The 22,191-nt window shown below is 50.9% G+C and overlaps 8 protein-coding genes across 8 annotated transcripts; 4 read left to right on the top strand and 4 right to left on the bottom strand.

The window, feature by feature from the left end:
- Nucleotides 1–777: 777 nt before the first annotated feature.
- On the top strand, nucleotides 778–2,294 carry G6M90_00g006370 (uncharacterized protein; the record flags this gene model as incomplete). The annotated part of the gene is made up of 2 exons (XM_014694384.1): nucleotides 778–1,190; nucleotides 1,247–2,294. The coding sequence occupies 2 exons, from the start codon at nucleotides 778–780 to the stop codon at nucleotides 2,292–2,294; spliced, it is 1,461 nt and encodes a 486-aa protein (XP_014549870.1).
- A 615-nt stretch (nucleotides 2,295–2,909) lies between these two features.
- G6M90_00g006360 (uncharacterized protein) lies at nucleotides 2,910–3,787 on the bottom strand (the record flags this gene model as incomplete). Its single annotated transcript, XM_014694385.1, has 3 exons — nucleotides 2,910–3,482; nucleotides 3,556–3,682; nucleotides 3,741–3,787. The coding sequence occupies 3 exons, from the start codon at nucleotides 3,785–3,787 to the stop codon at nucleotides 2,910–2,912; spliced, it is 747 nt and encodes a 248-aa protein (XP_014549871.1).
- Nucleotides 3,788–6,285: 2,498 nt separating this feature from the next.
- On the bottom strand, nucleotides 6,286–6,882 carry G6M90_00g006350 (uncharacterized protein; the record flags this gene model as incomplete). Its single annotated transcript, XM_014694386.1, has 1 exon — nucleotides 6,286–6,882. One exon carries the CDS (start codon nucleotides 6,880–6,882, stop codon nucleotides 6,286–6,288), a length of 597 nt encoding a protein of 198 aa, XP_014549872.1.
- A 1,825-nt stretch (nucleotides 6,883–8,707) lies between these two features.
- On the bottom strand, nucleotides 8,708–9,450 carry G6M90_00g006340 (uncharacterized protein; the record flags this gene model as incomplete). Its single annotated transcript, XM_066129610.1, has 2 exons — nucleotides 8,708–8,746; nucleotides 8,806–9,450. 2 exons carry the CDS (start codon nucleotides 9,448–9,450, stop codon nucleotides 8,708–8,710), a joined length of 684 nt encoding a protein of 227 aa, XP_065985987.1.
- A 1,546-nt stretch (nucleotides 9,451–10,996) lies between these two features.
- On the top strand, nucleotides 10,997–11,932 carry LYPA1 (Acyl-protein thioesterase 1; the record flags this gene model as incomplete). Its single annotated transcript, XM_014694388.1, has 4 exons — nucleotides 10,997–11,209; nucleotides 11,297–11,332; nucleotides 11,395–11,777; nucleotides 11,848–11,932. 4 exons carry the CDS (start codon nucleotides 10,997–10,999, stop codon nucleotides 11,930–11,932), a joined length of 717 nt encoding a protein of 238 aa, XP_014549874.1.
- Nucleotides 11,933–13,456: 1,524 nt separating this feature from the next.
- On the top strand, nucleotides 13,457–14,622 carry chi3 (Endochitinase 3; the record flags this gene model as incomplete). Its single annotated transcript, XM_014694389.2, has 2 exons — nucleotides 13,457–14,105; nucleotides 14,171–14,622. 2 exons carry the CDS (start codon nucleotides 13,457–13,459, stop codon nucleotides 14,620–14,622), a joined length of 1,101 nt encoding a protein of 366 aa, XP_014549875.2.
- Nucleotides 14,623–16,293: 1,671 nt separating this feature from the next.
- idh2 (Isocitrate dehydrogenase [NAD] subunit 2) lies at nucleotides 16,294–17,815 on the bottom strand (the record flags this gene model as incomplete). Its single annotated transcript, XM_014694390.1, has 5 exons — nucleotides 16,294–17,085; nucleotides 17,163–17,285; nucleotides 17,368–17,454; nucleotides 17,614–17,673; nucleotides 17,732–17,815. 5 exons carry the CDS (start codon nucleotides 17,813–17,815, stop codon nucleotides 16,294–16,296), a joined length of 1,146 nt encoding a protein of 381 aa, XP_014549876.1.
- A 974-nt stretch (nucleotides 17,816–18,789) lies between these two features.
- On the top strand, nucleotides 18,790–22,031 carry EXOC2 (Exocyst complex component 2; the record flags this gene model as incomplete). The annotated part of the gene is made up of 3 exons (XM_014694391.1): nucleotides 18,790–19,105; nucleotides 19,168–21,263; nucleotides 21,324–22,031. The coding sequence occupies 3 exons, from the start codon at nucleotides 18,790–18,792 to the stop codon at nucleotides 22,029–22,031; spliced, it is 3,120 nt and encodes a 1,039-aa protein (XP_014549877.1).
- Nucleotides 22,032–22,191: the final 160 nt, after the last annotated feature.

The raw sequence follows: 22,191 nt of genomic DNA, 5'->3' as shown, positions 1-22,191 counted from the left end.
CTCCCACCAACCTTGCTCACGCATCTTCCACTAGCAACCACCAAGCCGCATCATCATTAGACGAAGTCGGGCATCAAAGACGCGAAATGATGCATCGGTGGGGCCGGTCGCCTCTTTCATGTCGGCCGTGTCGGGCCAAGAAGCGCCGTTGCGACAGGCAGCGACCATGCTCAAGCTGTACGCTACGAAACATTGATTGTCAGTATGCTTGCGATGACCAAGCTCGCCCAACATTGGGACAGCAGCCACAAGAGGCATGCTCTCGTGTCGCTTATGCCAACTCTGCAACAAATCATACAGACGTCAAGTATGGCAATTTGTATCCACCAATCCGCCCGAAAGGGCCATGGACATCCGTTAACCTGCTGGCTTTAGGCATTCTGACGATGTTTTGCGCCGCTTGCAGAGGCTGGAGGAGGCAGTTTTCAACCAGCCTCGTCAGTCACTAGAGCCGCCGCAGGTGGATAAATCAATTCCAAGAGTTCCGTCAATAAGTGAGATGGTGATTCTCCTATTCTTTTGACTGAACAACAAGTCTAATTCAATATTTTAGGATTCACCGCATTCGGAATCCATCTGATGATCCCGAAGCCAGACGAAGCCGAGGAACAAAGGGTCTACATGGAAAATTTGGCCAGCAAGCTGCCTCCACAAGCTCAAGCAAGGCTCCTGCTTGAACACTTTGCGAAAACCTCCCACCCGAATAGTTGTATTCTACATATCCCATCATGCCGTACCTTGCTGGAGCAAACTTATGAGAGCATATGCACGGGAGGGATGCCTCCAGTCGAAAATTTGCTGTTGCTGTTCGGCATTTTTGCAGCGGCTGCATTTCATTGGTCCTCAGAACTTCTTCAGAGCCTCCACGCGACACGTGCGGAAGCAAAGGCTGCCTTTTTCGAATATCTCAGGGTAGGCGTGTCTATTATTGACAACACCGTGCGACCAATCATTCCATCCACCAACGCCCTGGCAGCCATGTGCAACCTACACAATGTGATTACGCATGCTCGAGGACTATCAGACAACGATGTGGCGTTGCGCATGAAGTGTTACAGCATGGCTCGCACCTTGCAAATCGATCGTCTTGATACGGCAAAGAGTCGAGAAGAACGCAGACAAAAGGGGTGCAACATGATTGAGGTGGAAGTCCAGAGAAGGATTTGGTGGAGTTTAGTGGGCAGCGATTGGTACATCTCATTTAATTCTTTACTGAGAAAGAAACTAATATTGAATCCTCTCTCAGGCTGAACTCGTTTTCAGGCGGGCCAAACGACGGCGCCTACTTTCTCCAACCCAAACACATGAACGTCCGGCTTCCGGCAAACGTGGACGACAAGGATGTTACGGCGGACATGGTGGAGAAGGATATTCCCCTTACCAAACCTTCGGGTATGAGCGGATTTATTCACCGTGTCAAGATATCTCAAATTTGCCGAGAAGTTGTGGACGCTCTACCGTCACAATTTCATGACGCTGATGAAAGAAGCTACAACACGATTTTACAAATGGACAACAAGTTTCGTACCTTTCTAGAGGAGCTCCCAGTTTACTTTCGGTTGGACCCCGAAAGTATAGAACGGTCCAAGGATATTTGCAGAGAGCGCCCAATCATTGCACTGCAGCGAGTTGGCGTCAACTTCAGCATACGCATACGACTATGCCGTCTTCATAGACCGTACCATCTGGAAGGCCTCACAAACTCGACATATGCATTTTCCCACAAAGCTTGCATCCAGGAAGCGCAAAAAGTGCTTGATCTGCGTCGTGCGATGGACGAATGTGGCTCCCCGCTGGGGATGAATCCGGCTCGTTCCTGGGTTGTAATGCAGCACGTTTCCATCGCTGCGCTCATTCTCGCCACAGATGTGTCTTTCAACCCGCTAGCACGAGATGCAGAGCAGAGGAAAGCCAAAGTACTTGCTACGTGCGAGCTGCTGGAGAAGTCAATGGAAGATTCCGAATCCATCATGGAGGGTGTCCAGCGCAATGTGCAAGTTCTCGTATCGACGCTGCAGAAACAACGGTCTCAGAGCACAAGTCGACATGAACCTTCTGCATCTTTGTACACGGCGTCCGGTATGGAGCAATTGAGGGACGCGGCCATGGCGGATGCTGATGATGATACGCTGGCGAATTTTGTAGGCAGCACGGATAGGAACAATGGCTTTCTGGATGATTTGAACGAGGATCAGACGGATTGGGATCAGCTCTGGAAGGACTTTATTGCAATAGCGCCGGAATTGGACGTGGCGCATTGGGACCTTTTGTTTGAAGATGTGCAGCCGACATAGTGAGCCAGCCGCTGGGGGTTTATCAACAAGTTTTGGAAGTATCGCGAGACTGTTGAGTCAAACAGGCTAAAATTGAAGGTTGGAGGAGTTCGGGAGGTCCGAGAGTCGTCAACTGGTAATATTTGTTTTTTCTAGGGTTCCAGGTTAGGGCTGGGATGAGGGTCATCGCAGGGCTCCTCAGGTGTTTTGTCAGGGGGCCAATTTCCCCGGTTTTCGAGGTCTCTAATCTTAGACTTTCCGATATCAAGAATATCATCAATTAGAACCTTATATGTGTAACTTTCCACTGTCCTAAATTGCTGTTGATAACTCAACAGAAACACGCACGGAAGAAACAGGTTGCATGCTGTGTTTACGTTTATGTAAATGAAGTTGAACTCGCTCTCTCTATGTGTCCTCTTCCATCCCATGAAATAAGGCGATATTGTCACATGGCAAAGGGACCAGAACAAAGGCATCGGCCACAAAAGTTACACAATAGTCGAGGGAGGTGTCACAGATATATGGACCTCTTAGCAACCATATCGAGCGCAAACCCAGTATGCCTTTGAGGACAAGACCTTGGACCTTGCCAAGGTAGCCAAAATCAGGACCGCTTACTTCTCTCTGGAAACATCATGATGCGTTGACCCGGACGCGAGGACAGTAGTGCCCGCAAACGTCGCATTTAGGCATATCGAGTGCTCTCCGAATTCGCTTCGTGCGGCCTTCGCTACAGGAGCATTCATCTAGAAGCGTGCTGTCTAGAAATGAGTCCAAAAGCTCCTCAGTAAACTGGGGCACTTTTCCAATTACTTCACGCAAAACCTCCTTGACGGTAGCGTCGAATTCTTGGCATGCTATCCAGCATCGAAACTCCCAAACTACAGCTTCTCGGAGCTTATCGCTTGCCGTGCTAGCCAGGGAGTATATCTCGGGTACTGATCGCAGAAACTTGCAGACATCCGTCTCTTGCTCGATCGCCTTGTTGAACTCGGACGCAGCCAACGTTTGAAGCCCGACAACCATGTACTTGTCTGCAAGCTCAAACATTCTTGCATGAAAGACAATGGGGTAACTAGCGCCGGATGGTTCAACCGAGTCTGGTTGCGTCGTTGGTGAATACTGGCGCGTGTACATGTAGTCGATCATGGACCGAACTGTGTCGATGGAAGCATCTTTGATCTCGTAAATCCCTGTTTCTCGCTCCTGATTTTCTTGTGAGAAGAAGAAGAACAGGTGGAATGACAAATTTACCACAACTTGACTTGACTTGACTAACCTTGAATGGGCCGTTGCATGCCTTGTCGATAACGGGAGATTGGGGGCACACGATTATCTTGTGGACGGGCATCTTCTCGTCTTCACAGGCGAGGAGGAGATCTGAATACTTTCCCTCTTGGCGAGCCCTAGAGACCGACAGGTTTAGCAAAGAGTCGATTTCTCCAGCTTGATGAACCAACCTACTTGGAAATTGCTCGCAAAGTCTCGTTCATCGGAGCCTCTTTATCCATATTTACTCCGTGCACTCGCAGGCTATCAAATAGGGTGAATTTCGCTCAAGGTTGTAAATGTCGTGTTTGGGGGAGGATTATAGGACAGCTGGCGGCTATAGTGGGATTTTATTGTTATATGTATATATGTACCAGACCTCACATACTCCATTTGTAGGGTGTGAGTCAGAACGCGGACGCTATTTTAGGGAAAAGTCAATTTCCAAAGATACAATTAGCACTGGCCTATAGTGGGGATTAGAACATGTCAAATACCTCTTTCCAAGTGGTGAATTGCTCGGCGTCTTTTTGTTAGGTGCGCTTATCGCCTTACTAAAATATATATGTACTAGTATATTATAATATTGTTCCTAATAACCGGGTCACAGATTTTTCGGCTATCGTAGCTGTCTTGTGGCTTTTAAGGGCGCATGGCTACAATCTCGGTTGGGTTGGCCGAGTAATGCTAGATGACGTGACTCCCTACAACCCTCACCCGGCTAGCGCATGCAAGAGTACAGCCCCTTTATAAAGAGCTGCACAGACAGCTGCGAAAGTTGGAAATTGATCATCAGTCCCTTCTCAACATTTATTTACTTGAACCAGACCAGACTAGACTTGAATGTGTCTGGTCAAGTGGCACTGGGGCCAGTTGGTGGGACGCCTCAGCTCCTTCCCCCCCGCTTCTCGCCCGGACCTTCTCCCGTCGAAACGCCGCCCGCATGTGGCCAATAAGAAGTGCCGATGAGACTCTAAAATATTACCGCACTACGTCCGAAAACTCCAACTACTACTACCCTGGTCGTTACACTCGACCGGACCCTTCCATTGCTGCTGCTAGTTGTGGCTAGAATTTTACTCGGTAAAAATAAAACCATCAATGCTGCCATTTCCTTTCCACGCCCACGCCTGCCCCAACACGCCCCTTGAAAGAGGCTAAAGGTTATTTACTAGTATACTTGGGATACAAATCCCAATTCGAGTCACTATTCTCGCTCCCACCTCATCCTCGCAGGTCTCGTTCTTCTTTACCAGTCCCGCCATTAGACGAGAGGCGTTTGCGATAGTAAACTCGAAGCGAAACGGTCCATGTCCCTTCAAATTGACCGTGACACTGCGCCCAACCAGGCTGGGATCGATGCTCGCGCTAGAATAGGGCTTTCACTTTAGTCCCGAAACCCCTCATCAAGGGCCGTGGCAGGTCCGGATTTGCGCCGAATTCAAGCAGTTTGATGACAATGCCTTCATGACCTCCGCGGAGGGCAACCATCAAAGGCCCCCCTTGGGTTCCACCATCATTTGGATCCGCCTTGTCATGCAATGTGACAAGGGCTCGGAAAGAGGGCTTGGAGCAATTTAGCTCAATTCAACTAATAACAGTCTTTGGTATCAAAGGTCCTTGGTTTTCCTCAAGGCCTTGAGGGACCAAAGCCGTCTATTTATACAAGAAGTCGGTGAGGGACTTTGCCCTAGGTCTCGTGACCGTAGCCCTTGTGTAACCAGCCATTTCCGTGTAACATGCAACAACATTTCAACCATGGTCGGATCGCCAAACACCGAAGCCGCCTGCAGAGGCGAGTGGCGTGTCTGGTTCCTCCGAAGACTGTGGGGTCAGCACTGCGGTCTTGGAGCAACAACTCAGCGATTTTAATAAAGTTTTTGTCTATGGGTAGACAATATCGTAGGTGGTAGTTTTTCGCGCTTGAAATAGTGGCGGCGCACAGGGGCCTCGGGGGGTGCCGTACGCCCCAGGCAGCGTGTCAGAAAGTTCTTTTCGGGAGACATTCTTGGATGGGCGGGTGACGTGCTGACCAAGGTGAAGTCCTCCCAACAGATGTTATTACAGATGCTGCTTGATGATGGGGATGGAACTCAGCAAGGGCTGGTAAAGTTTCTCATCGCCCTGAACGCTTGCGTGGCCGTAAGAATAGCAGCCCTCCTTGCCATGTCAAACTTGACAGGGTTGGCAAAGGCACTAATTGCGTATTTGTTTCAATGTTGCGATTAGCACGGCGCCTAGGTGCTTATGGATTAGTCGTCAAGTACACAAGTAGAGTATTAACATGTTGTTTCGGGTGGCTTATTAAAGGTCACGCACTATTTACGACACTTTACCTTTTAATAAAAGAGTCTTAATTTTCTATATAAGAATAGAACAATGCGAAAGCAAAATACTTGCTGTAACACAACTACTTGACAGGCAGCAGTATAATATTGCCTTAAATAAGGGACGTGATCTCGACACAGCTTGACTACGTCTCTTGGAGTAACTTTTACAAAAGAGGCAAATTTCTGGCCAGCTTTGAGTCCTGATCGAACATTGATGGCTAGCAAGTTTGCTTCGATGCTATAGGTTTCGACTACAGGGTCAATGTGACAAGGGCTCAATAGAGGGCTTGAAGCAATTTGGGTCAATTCAGCTAATAACAGTCTTCTCTATCAAAGGTCCTTGATTTTCTTCGAAGCCTCGGTCGCCAAAGACGTCTTTAAATACAAGAAGTCTGTGAGGGCCTTCTGCCTTAATCCTGTAGCCCTTGTGTAACAGGGCGATTTCCGTTCAACGCAGGGCGTGGCGAACTGGCCTTGCTCTTCTTGCAGCCGGCCCGTACAGGCTCGGGTTCATGACGAGCAAGGCACTTCGCGACAGAATCGTACTTGGAATCCGGTCGAGTCTCCTCCGAGCCGTAGGACTCGCAAAATGCCTTGGTTCCACACATCGCCTCGCTGCCCCTGTATGACTTGCAGAAGGGACTATTCGCGGTCGCCGCTACCCAAGGCAGCAACGGCTCACATGCAGCCGATGGGGCTGGCTCGGACGTTGCTGGCCCGGACGGTGCTGGCCCGGACGGTGCTGTCTCGGACGGTGCTGTCTCGGACGTTGCTGGCACGGACGGTGCCGGCACGGACAGTGCTGTCTCGGACGATGCCGGCACGGACAGTGCTGTCTCGGACGATGCTGGCACGGACAGTGCTGTCTTGGGCGGTGCCGGCACGGACAGTGCTGTCTCGGACGGTGCTGGCCCGGACGGTGCTGGACTGGCGGCGCCACTGCCATCCTCGGGAATAGCAGCCGCAGCCGCGATGGAGAAGAATCCAAAGACAGTAGTAAACTTCATAGTGATGTAATAGAATAAGAGAAGCTTGTAGCAAAGGTCAACTTGAGGATTGAAGATTTTGTGCTGAAAGAGTGTATTGGAATGCGAGTGTTGAAGGGTCTAGATACAACTTGAAGAGGACTATTATCGATATATATATTTCCATATATATACAGGACTTTCTTTGAGATTTGATCATTACGTCTCCTCCTCCTGGAATAATTGCGGCAAATGTACTTGACGCATAAATCTCGCCCCTATTTAATATTCTTGCATTATATTTTATACTATTTGATTTTACTTTCCTTGGTTTGGGCCACACTTAACTATTGCATAAATACCTATATAAGAGACTAGTGGACTCATGCATCATGTGCAGGCCCGTCGCCCTTGACCCTAGTTATCAATTATCATGCTCTGGTTGGTCGCAGATATAAAACTTAAACCTTCGCTTGTAAAGATGCCATATTCCTTCTGGTATAAGTGGAGGCTTAGAGCATTGTAATTAGTTAATTAGTGTGTAACAGGCTAAGCCCGAGAATAGTTCAGCTGCGCTCTCGCCTATTATTAAACCGTTACATGTCGAAATAACGAAAAAGGCTAAGCACTAATAAGACTAGTATTTTGTTGTAACTTGGTTGTGGAGCACAGTCGACCTCGAGTAAGTATTTTGTCTCACCTTTCTCCAGTTGACACCTTGCCACTTTGAAAACTGCATGTGGCTTTATGTACGCTTGGTTTACGAGTAAGCCATCTTATCTTCTGAAACGACCTCGCCCACTCCTATCTCGACTCATCGTGCCACTCCCCACATGAAGTAATTCAGATAGCAAAGCCCCCACCGCTTTAGATAGCGAGAGCGTTATTCGACTAAGCAAACAAATTAATGCTTGACAATGTAATATAATTTATTTACACCCGGAGGGATCACCCTTAAAGCGCCTTGACATTACATGACCTACAAACCGTAGTGTTTTTCTACTTACTTGAAGCCGTATAATGCATTCTTACCCTGCACCCACAAGCCTTATTTCCGTGAACCGACTCTCCTGCTCAGAGGTCATCCCCTCCAAGTGCCCAACGTCCTATCCTCGGCAGCTAGAGCTTGGTCGGCCGATGTGAGGCTGTGGTTGCTGGGAATTGCCATGTGAGCCGTGCATCTCATAACACCAGACTTGACGGTTTCTGGGTCTTAACTCATAAGCATCATAGTCATGCCAGTACAAAGGACTTTGCCATCCACCATCCAAGCCATGGGTTCTTGGCCACTTTAGAAACCAACAAATGAGATTCATGCAATATCGGGACTTCTAATAATCATGTCCCAGATTGATCCCGGCAGTATTTGCAGCAACATACACGATGACGTGTACGACGACACGTTGCAGAACACACGGGGTTATCATAGCATTGGCCCTTATCATTATAATTTTAGAGAATGCCTGGGTTGTGAAGCATTACGACAATGAGGTGTTCTGTTCTGCCAACTTCCTGTCCCTAACTCATGGCTGCCACTTACCCTCCTCCTCTTTGCCATGGTACTTCTGTCTTTCAAACCATGATTTCTTATCGTGGGCCATCATGATAGTCAAGGTGTACGCCGATTGCATTCCTGGGATGATGATGCAGCTCTCGGCTGACGCTTGGACCTGGCTTGCCGCCTCGCCACGGACTTGTCGACGCTTGTTGCCTCGCGACGATTGTGATGCATCAATAATGTGACTGTAGCTCGCCAAGCTCGAATTGAGAGCGGTCACGGTGAAGGCTCGCATTTATTTGGCGCGTTCCTCTGCCCGCATTCTGACTAGGCTGTGCAACAACCAAAGGGTGTCACAAGCTACCGACATCAGAGCACCGGCGACATGCTCTGAGCCGGAAATTGCTCCTACGCAGGATTGTAGGCTCAGCCAGAAAAAGCCGAGATAGCATGTGGTTCACATGTACTGTTCCACCGCGGCCATTACGGATTACGGCGGGCCATAGTCCAGTTTCCTCGAATCCCGACATGATGTTATGGCTCGTGAAGCCAGCCTCATAGACTTGTTGAAATTCAGCGAGGAAGTCGATCCGTGAAAAGGTTAGGTTGCCCTCTGCAAGGGATTTGCGAAGTGCTTTCTGGTGGGCTGTCTTCAGTGGCTGGGACACACCAACGTCAAGTGGTTGCATGAGATGGGTGGAATGCGGCGGCAAGATGGCGATGATGATGTTGAACTTGATACAGTACTCGGCAAAGGCAAGAGTGGTATGTCCTGTGAAGCCATCCACAACCAGTAATCTATATAATATCTTCTCATCAGGACGATCAACTAGAGGCTTCTCAATCTCCACGCTACTCATGCCTCGGTCCGGGAGCCGGATATGCTCGCCACATCTAAACCACTGTTCGAGATACTTTCCAGACTGCTTTGCCTGTGCTGACGATGCCCAAGACCAGCGATTGAAATGTCTCGCCCTCTCAAGGTGTATCTCAGCATTTGAGAAGCCAGTGGGTGACGGGGCAAATCGCACGCGTGTCCCGATGCCAATGCCAGCCCAGTCCGTCGTCGGATAATGAGCGAAAACTAGCCATGGAGGAAGAGAGTCTCCCATTGCATTTATCGAGGCAATTACTGTGCAGGATTCCCGATTGGCTGGGTCTAGAACTTCCGGTCGGGCAGCCTAAGCCTAGAGGTGCAAGTAACAAGGACTTGGACGCGTTCCCGTAAGCAACTAATATGTATTCCGGCCTCGTCTTCATTCCACATCTCTGAGGCGCCGATACAGAACTTTGATAGTTGCCTAGAGTTGAGAATAGAACAATTTGATGTCTTTAAGTCCCTAGGTCTGGAAGGTTTTCCGTGATCGCTCCACGGCCTTAAGGTATGTTTGCGTGATCTCTGGATGGTTCCTCTGCTAGCTAGTAAGCTAATGAGTGATACACCACTGGCATTAGGATTCCGACGTAATCTAATCGTATTTGCCGCGCTTTTAAGTTGTTCTCTTGTAGCTGGCATGCCTGTGCGTTCCATCCATTGCACGTACGCCACTAAGGCGTCATCGCCCCCGTAGAAGGGGGTTTCCTAGGAAATCAACGGCTCTCTGTACTGCAGCCTTACTCACTCTATACGCAGAGGTCGCGTCTCGTATGGAAAGGGGGTTTCTTTGTGGTGTTGCGGTGCGACGAAGATCAGCCCTAGGGGGATTACGTGATGTGAGGACGGCTCGTGCAGCCTGTGGTGTTTTTTCGCTGAAGATCATTATGTAAAAACCCAAAAGATTACCATGTTTGACCGCATTGCGTGAGAAATCGCGTATTGAAGGCTGTTTGCTAGGCATTTTTTGCGCCAACTGAAGGGGCCTTTAGTTGGGCTGCTGTCTGGTGGGCCCCACACCTTGACCAACAGGTCTGGTAGTTGCCAACGGGTAATTTTTTGTTATTTGCGAATATCGAGCATTAATAACGACATATCAGGACAAATTATATCAAGCTATGTCAGACAATTAAGGGTCACAAAAGAACTTGTAACAGACTAGCCCTATTGAGCCATCGCGGGTGCTAGCCGCAGCCGTCCTGGGGGTTGCCCAGACCTTTGATCGTGGAGCCAAAAGGGTCAAGTACGTATTGAACAAGTCAACTGGTCCCTTTCGACTTGTTCAATATAGCACTATACAGGCTCGCCAGTCGCTAGCTAGGTCAGGGCAAAGCCCCAGACCATAACATAAGCCTAGAAACTATATTACTATTACGGCCGCGCTATAAGGCCTTGTAATAATTATTAAATAATAATAAAAATAGCCTTATAAAAATTATTATTATTAAGTAAGTTTACTATACCTCGTAATTAGCAGCTGCGATTGACCCACACAGACCTCGACATGGAGGTTCCTTCAGGTCCACAGCCGCTTCACCCCTCCATCGCAGAGCCGGTCTTCATCTTTTGCGGCTCGCCATCTCATGTTCAATCTCAGGCACGCATTCGCGCTCAGTCTTCTCTTACCTGCGATTGTATATCTCGTCCCGCTGCTCCTCAATCTCACATCCTCGTCAGCCCGCGTTGAGTCTGCGCCAAACGGACCTCGGGGTACAGCAAAAGACGCGACATTTCTCTCCTCCCGCTCCGCCTCCTCATCAGACATCGCATCCGATACCGCCACCATGAGCGCCGCATCATCGGCTTCGTCACTTCGCAGGGTCGCTCCGCTGGTCATCCCTGCCGCAGGTCGCCATACTGCCACCGTCGTCTTCATCCATGGCCTGGGCGACACTGGCCACGGCTGGGCCGATGCTGTGGGCTTTTGGAGGACACGCCAGTCGATGAATGAGATCAAGTTCATTTTGCCGCACGCGCCGCATATTCCTATTACCATGGTTAGCCATATCCTATCCGGACATGTGGACCGATGAGCCTCGGGGCGGCCAGGGACCTCTTTGCTGACACATCCGGCGGCACGTTAGAATGGTGGCATGCCGATGCCAGGATGGTTCGACATTGTAAGTTGTATTTATACGATTCAAAATGAAGGGAAACGCCTTCTAACGGCGGACAATGACAGAAAACTCTCGTCAAGGGTGCAGATGAGGATGGCCCCGGCGTTCTCCAATCCCGCGACTATCTGCATGGCCTCATTCAGCAGGAGATCAAGGACGGCATTCCTGCCGACCGTATTGTCCTCGGCGGCTTCTCCCAGGGTGGTGCCATGAGCATATTCGCCGGTCTGACGGCCCCAGTCAAGATTGGCGGCATCGTCGGTCTCTCGTCGTGGCTTCTCCTCAACCAGAAGTTCAAGGACTATGTCCCTGACGGCAATATCAACAAGGACACCCCCATTTTCATGGGCCATGGTGACCGTGATCCCCTTGTGCTCTACGACCTCGCCAAAGACAGCGAAAAGGCCCTGAGCTCGATGGGCTACAGCGTTACTTTCAAGACGTACAGGTATGCATGCTCTTGACCAGGCGACTCGAGATTTTTAAGACAGAGCGCATGCGACTAACAAATCACTCAGGGGAATGGAGCATCAAGCCTGCGCGGAAGAGCTTGGCGACGTCGAGGCTTTCCTCAGCAGCAGATTACCCCCAAAAGGACATTAAGTGCAGCCTATAATGGGTGTAGATGCAGCCCACGAAGGATTGCTGGACCAAACTACCTTCCCGATAGTTTAGATTTAGATGGTTCGTAAATACAGACAGACTTATACCGTAGACGAATGCCTCGCTGGTGGCGGATGGACCGAAATCATGGCGACCCTCTCAGCTGACGGTCGGCTCTTCTCGACAGGTGGCGCTCATGAAAGTTGTGATATTTATAGGCGATTGGAAATGATGCCATGGCGACCGCTGGCATCCCGTCGACTTGCGAATCGGCTGGCCACTGAAGACTATAATGCTGGGAATAGGAAAATGGTCACCGTCAACTCTTGTTTGACACTCAGTTTTCGATGAAGCACCTCAATGCACTGGTTTCTCTCTCCTCTCGGCTGGCCGGAATATTCATGCCATGGTTTGGTCCATTGTTCCCTTCAGATCATGAAACCCACCAACGACGTTCAAGTCGAGTCCGAACTTCGAAGACGATGCTACGTGCCTCTTTCGCTCAGAATCCTCCCGTTTCCCAGCCCCGGAAGAATTAATCCCACAAATTGGACAGGGGTTCGCCACGTTTCAACCAACATTGAAGTCAAGAGCTTGTCTCCGCACGGCTTGACCTCGGCCGCGCTCAGCTCTTTCAACGGGCTTACTAGAAACCCTCCCGCATCTTTTATCCCCACAATTTCTGTTGACGACTTTCGTTGCCGAGACATGTGGTTGTTCCTGGACTGGTGTTTTCCCCTTGCATACTCATATGTACAAGCCGCGCCAATGCTGGCTGATAATGGCCCGTCGCCATATCGGCCAAGCCGGCCCTGTTCCGACTTGGTATCAACTTAATATCGTCGTACTATAGGGTTTCGGTCTACTAACCGCCCAAACAGCGAATAACCCAGCATTCGGCACCCTTTCAGCTTGTGGGGGCACCGTTCTTGGGGATTCGACTCGACTGGCAGCAGCTGTGACATTGAATTGACGCGCATCACAGCCCTTCCACTCCTTTCACAGGTAGCATTCTCTCATACGAGATCGCCACTCGTCCGTACACCAAATGATGCTGCTTTCGCCTGGCCAGGTTCTACATAGCTAGGTCAACCACTGCACGACTCACCTATTTACGTTCCATGTAACGTTGTCGGCACACTTGAGCTTCGGTGTCTCCATTTTGAACAGAAGTTCGGAGTACTTCGGCAGGGGCGGCAGGAGAGAACCCCACGATGCATTGAGTGGTGGTTAAAAATCACCATGGGCAGAAAATACCACCCTCCCTGACATGATTGGGAGCTAACGACCGCGCCGGAGTCCAGCACTGCATACACATGACAATATGACCTTCCGGATTCTATCCCATAGACCCCCCACAGCAAGCTGCGTGGGGAGTTGAAAGATGCGCTGTCTTGTTGGAGGGTTTTAATATGGCCGCAGACTCGCAACTTGCTTATTCGGGAAGCATGCTTTGCCTGATTCATCAACTCCAGCAATATCTCAATATGGACCCGTCCCGGGATAAATAGAGCAGAAGCCCCCATGCTCCTCGCGGTTTTTCTTGAGTCCAAGTTTGTACACAAAGAAGATCTGGTCATCTTCCCGGCAGTCCCTGTATATATTCGCTTTCTGTTCATATCACCACTCCCTATCAACCCAGGTGGTTTACAACGTCTTGCCATTCTCAAAATGTTTGTTAGAAACGCCCTAGTTGTCACTGGCCTCCTGGCTGCTCTCACTCAAGCCGCCCCTGCTGAGAGGAATGCCTCAAGACACAAGCTCACCGTCTACTGGGGTGCTGAGGATGACACCACCACCCTGGACGACGTTTGCAACGACTCTTCTTACGATGTTGTCAACTTGGCTTTTCTGAGCCACTTCTTCTCCGCCGGAGGCTACCCCAGGATGAGTATCGGCAACCTCGACGGCCCCTCGCGGGCTCAGAAGAAAGCCAACGCCACCGGTCTCCAGGACGGCAGCTCCCTCGTCAGGTCCATCAAGAACTGCCAAAGCAAGGGCAAGCCAGTGATTCTCAGCATGGGCGGAGCCATGGACTACTCCGACGTCCAACTGCCCTCGGACACTAAGGGGCAACAGATTGCCAACACTGTCTGGGACTTATTCCTCGGCGGTACTGACCACAAGGAGCTCCGTCCGTTTGGCGACGTGAAGCTCGATGGCGTCGACTTGGGTACAACACCCCCCCTTCCCCCCGAGCCACATCTCCAGCACAACCAGCACACTAACAATCGCTAGATAACGAAACCAACGACGGGACAGGCTACCTCGCCATGACCAAACAGTTCAAAGCCAACTTCCAAAAGGACACATCTAAAAAATACTACATCACCGCCGCCCCCCAGTGCCCGTACCCCGACCAATCCGAGCCCCTTGACGTCTGCCGGCTCCTCGACTGGGTGCAGGTCCAGTTCTACAACAACGGCAACTGCAACATTGCCCAGAGCGGGTTCGCCACCGCCGTTAAGAACTGGTCTAGGGGCATCGGGAGCGGCGTACAGTTGTACATTGGCGCGCTGGCGAGCGGCGCCGACGGCGACGAGGGCTACGTCGATGCCGCGGCGCTCAATCGGGCCATCGACCAGGTCAAGGCTATGGACTTGCCTAACTTTGGGGGGGCCATGTTGTGGGAGGCCCAGTTGGCGGTTAGGAATGGCAATTACCAGAAGAAGATTAAGGCTAACTTGTAGAAAGACGGAGTGGGTTGATAGGATGGAGGGGGGGTTTTGTATATACGATGTTGTCTTTGTTTATACTACTTTGCTTCATGTTTATAGAATTTTGAGTAGTATATGGCCAGTTTTTATGGATAATTGTGTTGTGGTGGCTGGATTCTGATGTGCTGGCGTCTGGGTTCATGGAGCTGAAAGGAGCGAAGAACAATGTGTCTTTGAAGACGTGGTATAACTCAGATATTTCTTTTAAGAGCATGGTAGCGCCTACGTTTCGATAAGATCGGCGGCTATATTGATAGTGCTCGTGTTCTTGTACAGATAGCAAATGCGATGATGACTAGATCACCTGTGGGCATATATGGAGCTCTACGGGCGTAAAGAGCCCACCCTGTACTCTCACGTCGAATGGTATCAGTACCAATGAAAAGGCGAATGGGCGAACCCCGGGAGCGGTAACTGCTCACAAGTTCATATATCATCATGAAAGATGCACACAAAGCGAAGACTTGGGGCGCCATTATCAAGGCTTAAAGTGGATTACTCCCGTGAAAAGAACAGGTGAGGGATGTTCTATCAGTATCTCTACACAAGGTTCAACCCCCTCCATGTTATTCTTCATATCCGCCGATGTCCCTGTACTTTGGAGCTCCGCCATGTCAAAGAGCTGACAATGGATGCGATATCAAGCCAGATGAGCTGCCAGCCTTTGGTTCTCGATGAACCTGCCACCCGATGTTGGCATTACCACAAGTCCCAATCAACCTGAATAATCCATCATGAAAACACTGAGTGTCGTTGAATTTATGATGTTGATCAATTGAAGGCCGGTGAAAAGGTGTGAAAATGAGCTGTAGGCCATATGGTGCTGGACCTGCTGGTGAGACGAGGGGGATTCAATACTCCGTCGGCCGTGGAGGAAAAACACGTATAAATGGCAAGATAGGATGATCGTCTTCCGCTGAGTTTTAATTGGGATACGCGCAGCCATCAACAAGTGGTCATGCGTTCTTCTCCCGTGGCCGAGAGATCCTTTGCGCTGACGGTCCCCTGTTGTCACAAGGTCCCTCAGTCAGCCCTGTCTTTATCGTCCACCAACACCCCGAATCAGGTGCCTTCTTCGTGGAATGGGATGATTACGAAATTCGCATTACGGGGGCACATAATTTGGTGATTGAACGATATACATCAGGAGGCATTGGGTAAGTCCTCCAGAATCCGCTGAAGGCGCCCATCTCACCTATCGGTCGTGGCCTCGTAATCGTGTGATTTACGTGACAACTAATATAAATGCATCTTACAATCACTAATAGCTAACCGCCTCTCAGGAACCCTGGCCGACAGTCAAGGTACGATTGTGAAAATCGCTGAATCGACAGATGGAACGACGTCTACGCCACAAAGGGTCACATATCCGGTAGGAATGCACTGTTCTAACTCAAAAAAATCAATTCATGGCGCCGTTGTCGCATGATGCCCGGCTCTTTCTTGGTACACTCTACATAAACACTGCCCTGAATTCTTCAAAACGTAACGGTGCCGGTAGATATCGGTTATTGATGGTTGTTGGCCAATAAACAGACGCATTGATCTTCGTTCATGGCCGTGGAATGATGCGATGTCGAGGTCATAGGTATCTAAAAATGTATAATTGTTGTGGCATGGGTCGGAAGGCTGGAGATGATCCGTTTACAGCTTCTCAATAATGGCTGCAGCGTATTCGTGAGTCTTGGCCTTGCCACCCAAGTCGCCAGTCAGGGCCTTGCCCTCGGCGAGGGTGTCGAAGATGGCCTTCTCAATGCGAACAGCGTACTCGGTAAGACCCATATGTCGCAGCATCATGATGGAGCTGAGCAGGAGGGCGGTAGGGTTGGCCAGAGCCTTGCCGGCAATATCGGGAGCCGAACCATGGACAGCTTCGAAGATGGAGCACTCGTCACCGATGTTGCCGGAGGGAGTGAGACCCAGACCGCCAATCAGGCCGGCGCACATGTCGGACAAAATGTCACCGTACAGGTTGGGCATGACGAGGACCTTGTCGTTGTAGGGCAGAGGGTCAGTGACCATCTTGAGGCAGGTGTTGTCGAGGAGCTCAGCATCAAACTCGATGCCGGGGAAGTCCTTGGCAACCTCCTTGCCAACATTCAGGAAGAGACCGTCCGACATCTTCATAATGGTGGCCTTGTGGACGACGCGGACCTTGGTGCGGCCAATGGACTGGGCGTGCTGGAAAGCGAATCGGAGGACACGCTCAGAAGCCTCGCGGGTGATGAGCTTGATGCTCTGAACAACGCCGTCAACAACGACGTGCTCAATGCCGGAGTATTCACCCTCGGTGTTCTCTCGGATCAGGACGGTGTCAACGTTGTCGTATGGGGTCTTGAAGCCGGCGACGGAGCGGCAAGGTCGCAGGTTGGCAAAGAGGTTGAAAGTTCGGCGGAGGGTGAGGTTAAGAGAGACGTGGCCCTTGCCAACGGGGGTCTATAGCCAATTATCAGTCCCGACTTGTTCACTTTGCCATCAATTGGTCGCTAGAAGGAAAAGAAGCAACCACTTACAGCAAGAGGACCCTTGAGAGCAATCTTGTTCTTCTTAATGTTCTCAATGGCAGCGTCGGGGATAGCGGTCTTGCCGTCCTTTAGGATAGGGGTGACGTCGCAAGATTCCCATGCAATGGGCGTCTAGGATAAAGCGCCTGAGTATTAGCAACGAGCAACTGAAGGCTGTCGCGCGTTGGCGAAAATGACTGTCGTTGCGACGAACCTTGGCAGCGGCAAAGATGTCCTTGACGGACACGGCGATCTCGGGGCCAATGCCGTCACCCTCGATCAAGCTGACCAGGTAGTTGCCCTGCGGAATCAATGTTAGCCTTGGGGTGTTTTGTTTGGTGTCACGAGACAAATGGCTTTTCCTGAGTGAATTTACCCGACCTGCAGGCATCGTGGGACACCACAAGCACCACGTCACAATTGACCAAAAAGATCGAAATCAAAAATCAAACACACGTACCTGAGCATCCTTTGTCCCCTCGTACTTGGCGACACGCTCGCCAGCAGTCGAGTAACAACGCTGCGCAGTCAATCGTCAGTAAGAAAAATCCAAGACGCAAGCTTCGGGATGTCCGTACAGCAACTGCCCAGGAAGCGCGGGGAGCAGCGCGCAGGCATTGCCTGGAGACGGCAGGGCGAGAGATAGCTCGGATGGCCAGCATCTTGATGCGATATAATGTGAGCGATAGAGTCCCGAGAGAAAACGCAAGCAGCAAAGCGACGCTGGTGCAAGAGCAGATATGGAGGGAATAAAAGTAAAGTCGGAACTCTTCAAGCCGTACAAAGTTTTGGGAGTGGACAAATTCGGGAAGCCGTCGATACAGAGCGGATCAAAGTGTGGCTTGCGCGTAGGTTTCTGCTGCCGAACCACTCTGCCGGCACAACAGAGTACGGGAATCGCGTGAATTCAAAACGGCCTCTGACGCCGCCCCTGGTGCCCAGCGTCTACAGGCCTCTGATCAATGTAACATGCCACACTCGGCGGCTCCTGTGCACCAGAAACAGACGCAAAGGACCGGGTCTTGATGCCAGATACACCCCAATTGCTTGAGGAACTGACAAATCGCAGGCCGGGTGAGAATCCAACGATGGAGACACCAGCCACGGCATGGGTAAGCTTGGGGAAGGAACCTGTGGCGTCGATCCATTTTTCATTTTTTTTCTCTCGCTATGCCGGCTGTTTTGGTCGGCCCAGCGGCTCGGAGCCGTCGGAAATGCGTGGCAGCACACCGAGCCCGAAGGTGGCCGACCAAGGTGAGCCGCACGAGGCTGATGGTGAATGGATCCGCAGCCAGCCGCCGATAATTTGTGGCGCGTGGCCGTAGCCTTCTGTGGCTGAGTGTTTCAGCAGCTGCTAGCCACGTCCGTTCAAGACAGCAGCTCCCCAGGACCATGCCAAGCGTCATCGCGGTGCTCCGTCTGTTCATCAGGAAATTACTGTCACTACGGAAGAAACACCGTGTTTGCCCAGTGCACCATTCATGGGCTCACAGCTTGCAGGTGACTAGGCAATCTCTACGGCATTGAGCCGAGTGCGTGCTCTCGACTCCCCTGTGCCACCTTCATGCCGACGTCACCTATTCCATTGATAGCACGCAGCCCTACGAATAGCATTTCAGTCTCCTAAACGCCCATCATGGCTGATTACGAACGAAAAGTACTCGAATTCTACCAGCTCCCCACTTCTTACCCCGAGATGTGGCCCCCAGAAAAGGATGCCGGGGAGGAATCCGCGGAAGATGACCACGGCGCGAAGCAAGGCCGACGAAAGTCGCGTTACGAAGCCCTCGGGTCGGCCTTTGGGGGGCGGAAAAGCTTCGTTGGGGAAAGCGGACAAGGTGGAATAGGCAATCTAGTACAAAAGGATGAAGCAGACCCCCTAGGCACCTCGGACAGCGTTGTGAGGTCATTGAAGCAGCTGGGCCTGCCGGTACAAGACGATGCCCGACTCAGTGCGTGCTTGTAGCTACCAACCTAACAAGAAGATATAGCCCTAATGCTAATAAGCTGCTAGGAAACCGATTTATGCTTTCATCCACCACCTTCTCCCCGGCCCTGTTTATCTCTCAAATGCACTCAAATGCCGATACCAATACCTTGTTGCAAGGACTCGATGTTCTGTCGCAATCGATCGATCAGAAGTCGGCGTCGCTCAAAGTCCTTGTCGAAAGCAACTTTGAACGTTTCGTGAAAGCCAAGGCAACCATTGACAATGTCTACAAGGAAATGAAGTATCGCGGCATCGACCCGGTCCAGCAACGGCAATCCGGCCGCCACTCACGCCATTCCAGTCGCACAAGCTTTGGTCGCAGCAGTGCTAGCGGTGCCACCCTGGGCCTCAATAACCCTCTTGCTCTTCCCATATCAGACAATCGGAAAAAAAATGCCCTGATCAAGGAAAGCGAATACGGTGTCATGGGTATCAAGGCGCCGCTCCTAGATGTATCTGCCAAGGCCGAAGATGTTTGGGGTCCTGCGCTCGGTGGTCGCGAAAAGGAGAAACATTTGCGCAATGTCTCAACCTACTTGGATGAGTTTAGGGATTTCGTCGAATTGAGTGCTACTGTGGCAGACAGTATTAAGCGCAAAGACTACGACACCCTGGTAGAGAGCTATAACCGGGCGAGAAAGTTTGCCGACGAAGCAAAACAGTTGTCTAGGAATCTCAATGGGCAGTCACCAAGCGACAAGCAATTATACATGTTGGTTCTTGCAGGACGTATGTGGAATGACGTGGATCAGCAGGTACAAGCCTTCAAGAAGGATATATGGAAGAAGTTGGTGTCGCTACACTTCTCAAGATCAGAAAGCATGGGTGGTAGGCAGCAGGATCAGCACATGGAGCTGATTGGACTGTTGTTTGAGCTGGGTGTTGAAGACAATCCGATCTGGGTATGGCTTCTAAGCAGGCATGATCACTTGCGAAGCAAGATCCAAGGGTCAGCCGATCGGTCCAAGGTCGAAATCGAGGTTCTACGACGCAGACTCGCTAACAACGAGAAACCGGCACCTCAAATCTTGGCCTCGTACTTGCGGACGCTAGGTCGTCAATCCATTGAAGGCAAGATTTCATCGTCGGATTCTACCGACGTCATTGAACTCTGGGACAAGATGCTTGCTTTTTTGGCTGGTCTCATCTCGTCCCAAGGCATTTTAGGAGAAGTAGTAGAGTTCTGGCAGACTGCTCAAGGTTTCGTCAGTGGCAAAACACAACAGTCTCTCCCCGTGGGATACAATGGAGAATCTCGAAGCCAGCATCGGCTATCACCGCAGGCTGTAAGTGACTTGGAAAAGGGAATGGTGGAATTGGTTGAACTTTTGCGGGAACACGTTCACGCCTTCTTTGTCGAGATTCCACCCGAAGATATTTCGCTATTGTTCTCACCTCCACTTCTGTCGCCGATGTCCCCTGCTTCCGCGGGCGGCGTCAACAACCCATTGTCGCCAACGTCGCTGCGCGACCCTCGATTCAATTTTGACTCCAATAACCCCCCACCCCCCTCACCCAGAAGGGGAGAATCGTGGGAAAAGCTTGCGTTCTGGCCGCCGTGGTCGAATTCCATCAGTGGCGTGGAGTATCTCTCCAAAATGCTGTCACTGGTTGGGTCAGCTGCTGCTGAAATGGCCAGCCTCAGCCCTATCTCCTCTGCTGACGGCCAGGTTGTTGAGCTTCTGAAGACTCTTGTTGGTATGTCCAGGGATCGTTGCGTCACTGCTCTTTGCGCCGCATGGAATCGTGATGCCGAAAATATCAAGTACGTTGAGGATTGGCGGCGTCCTGCGGAATCTGGCGATGTCACTCGCATGCCCGCAATCTTTGCCGCGTTTGAGGGGGCTGTGTTGTCTGGGATGCAGAAAATCCTGTACATCCCTGAAGCAATGGAGAAGCCTGGCGCAGGGAATATTGTGCTACCACCGCCAACAAAGCTACTGCAGATGGTTCGCAGTCAATACGTCACCACGTTGTATAAGGCGCTGAGTGGGATGGTAGAGAATGCGGAACGAGCGCTCAAGAAGAATGACGACGAGTGGGAAGTTTCGCAGGACGCGTCGCCGGCATATGTGCCTAATTCTATCCCCAGCAAGAGTATCTTGGACGCTGGTGACCGAGTAAGTCTAATACCACACACCCGCTGTAAATCGCCTCCTTTTGTTGACCACAGACAACAGAACATTCGCATGCTCCTAACTCTTAGTAATCTCCAAGCCCTCCGCTCCCAAGTCGTCCCCAGCCTCAATTCGCAATTTGAAAATGCCTTCTCCGTCAAACTCACCGACGAATCCAAAACCATCCGCGACGTCCTCGGCCAGATCGACGCCCGGCTCTTCCAATCATATACCAAACAATCCATCGAGACCCTCCATGCCATCATATCTGCAGGTCTTTCCCTCGCCGACTGGGAACCGCCAGTGAATACCCGCCCATCCACCGCAAAACCCTACATCTACGAAGCTCTCCTTGCCCTCGTCCTCGTGCACTCCCAGGTGTCCACCACTGCACCCTCACTCACCTCCCAAGTATTGTCATTCTTGCTCGAGCAAACGTCCCTCCAACTACTGGACGCGTTCCGCAAACGTCCCCGCTACTCACTCGAGGCTCTTATGCAGGCTACCCTCGACGTAGAGTTTGTTGCCCAGACGCTAAGCCAGTATACGACTGATAAGGCCTCGGAGCTGCAGAGCCAAATTTATCAGGAGCTGGATGGGCGGACGGATAATGACGCCCGTGCTAGGTTGCAGAGCGAGTTACCCGAGATGAGGAGCATCCTTAAGAAGCTGAGGGAGGCGAGTAAGAACGAGTTTGCATGTTTCAAGAAGCAAAAGCGATCGGGTCCAAAAGTCGACCCCGGAGCTGCGTCGAGCAAGGAGCAGGCATGAGTGTATGGCACAAGATGATGTAGCGTGTTGAAACTGACTATTAGCCTTTGCATGAATGTCACTTTTTTAAGGCATTTTGATCACAAGTATTCTCTCCAGTTTAATACACGTTTAGAGTGTCTGATAAAGTAGCTCCCTACCTAGGCATCCAGCCATATTA

This window comes from Metarhizium brunneum, chromosome 1 (genome assembly GCF_013426205.1).
Source record: "Metarhizium brunneum chromosome 1, complete sequence".
NCBI lineage: Eukaryota > Fungi > Ascomycota > Sordariomycetes > Hypocreales > Clavicipitaceae > Metarhizium > Metarhizium brunneum.
Note: the sequence above shows the minus strand (reverse complement) of the source record. Positions and strands in the feature narration are given on the sequence as shown.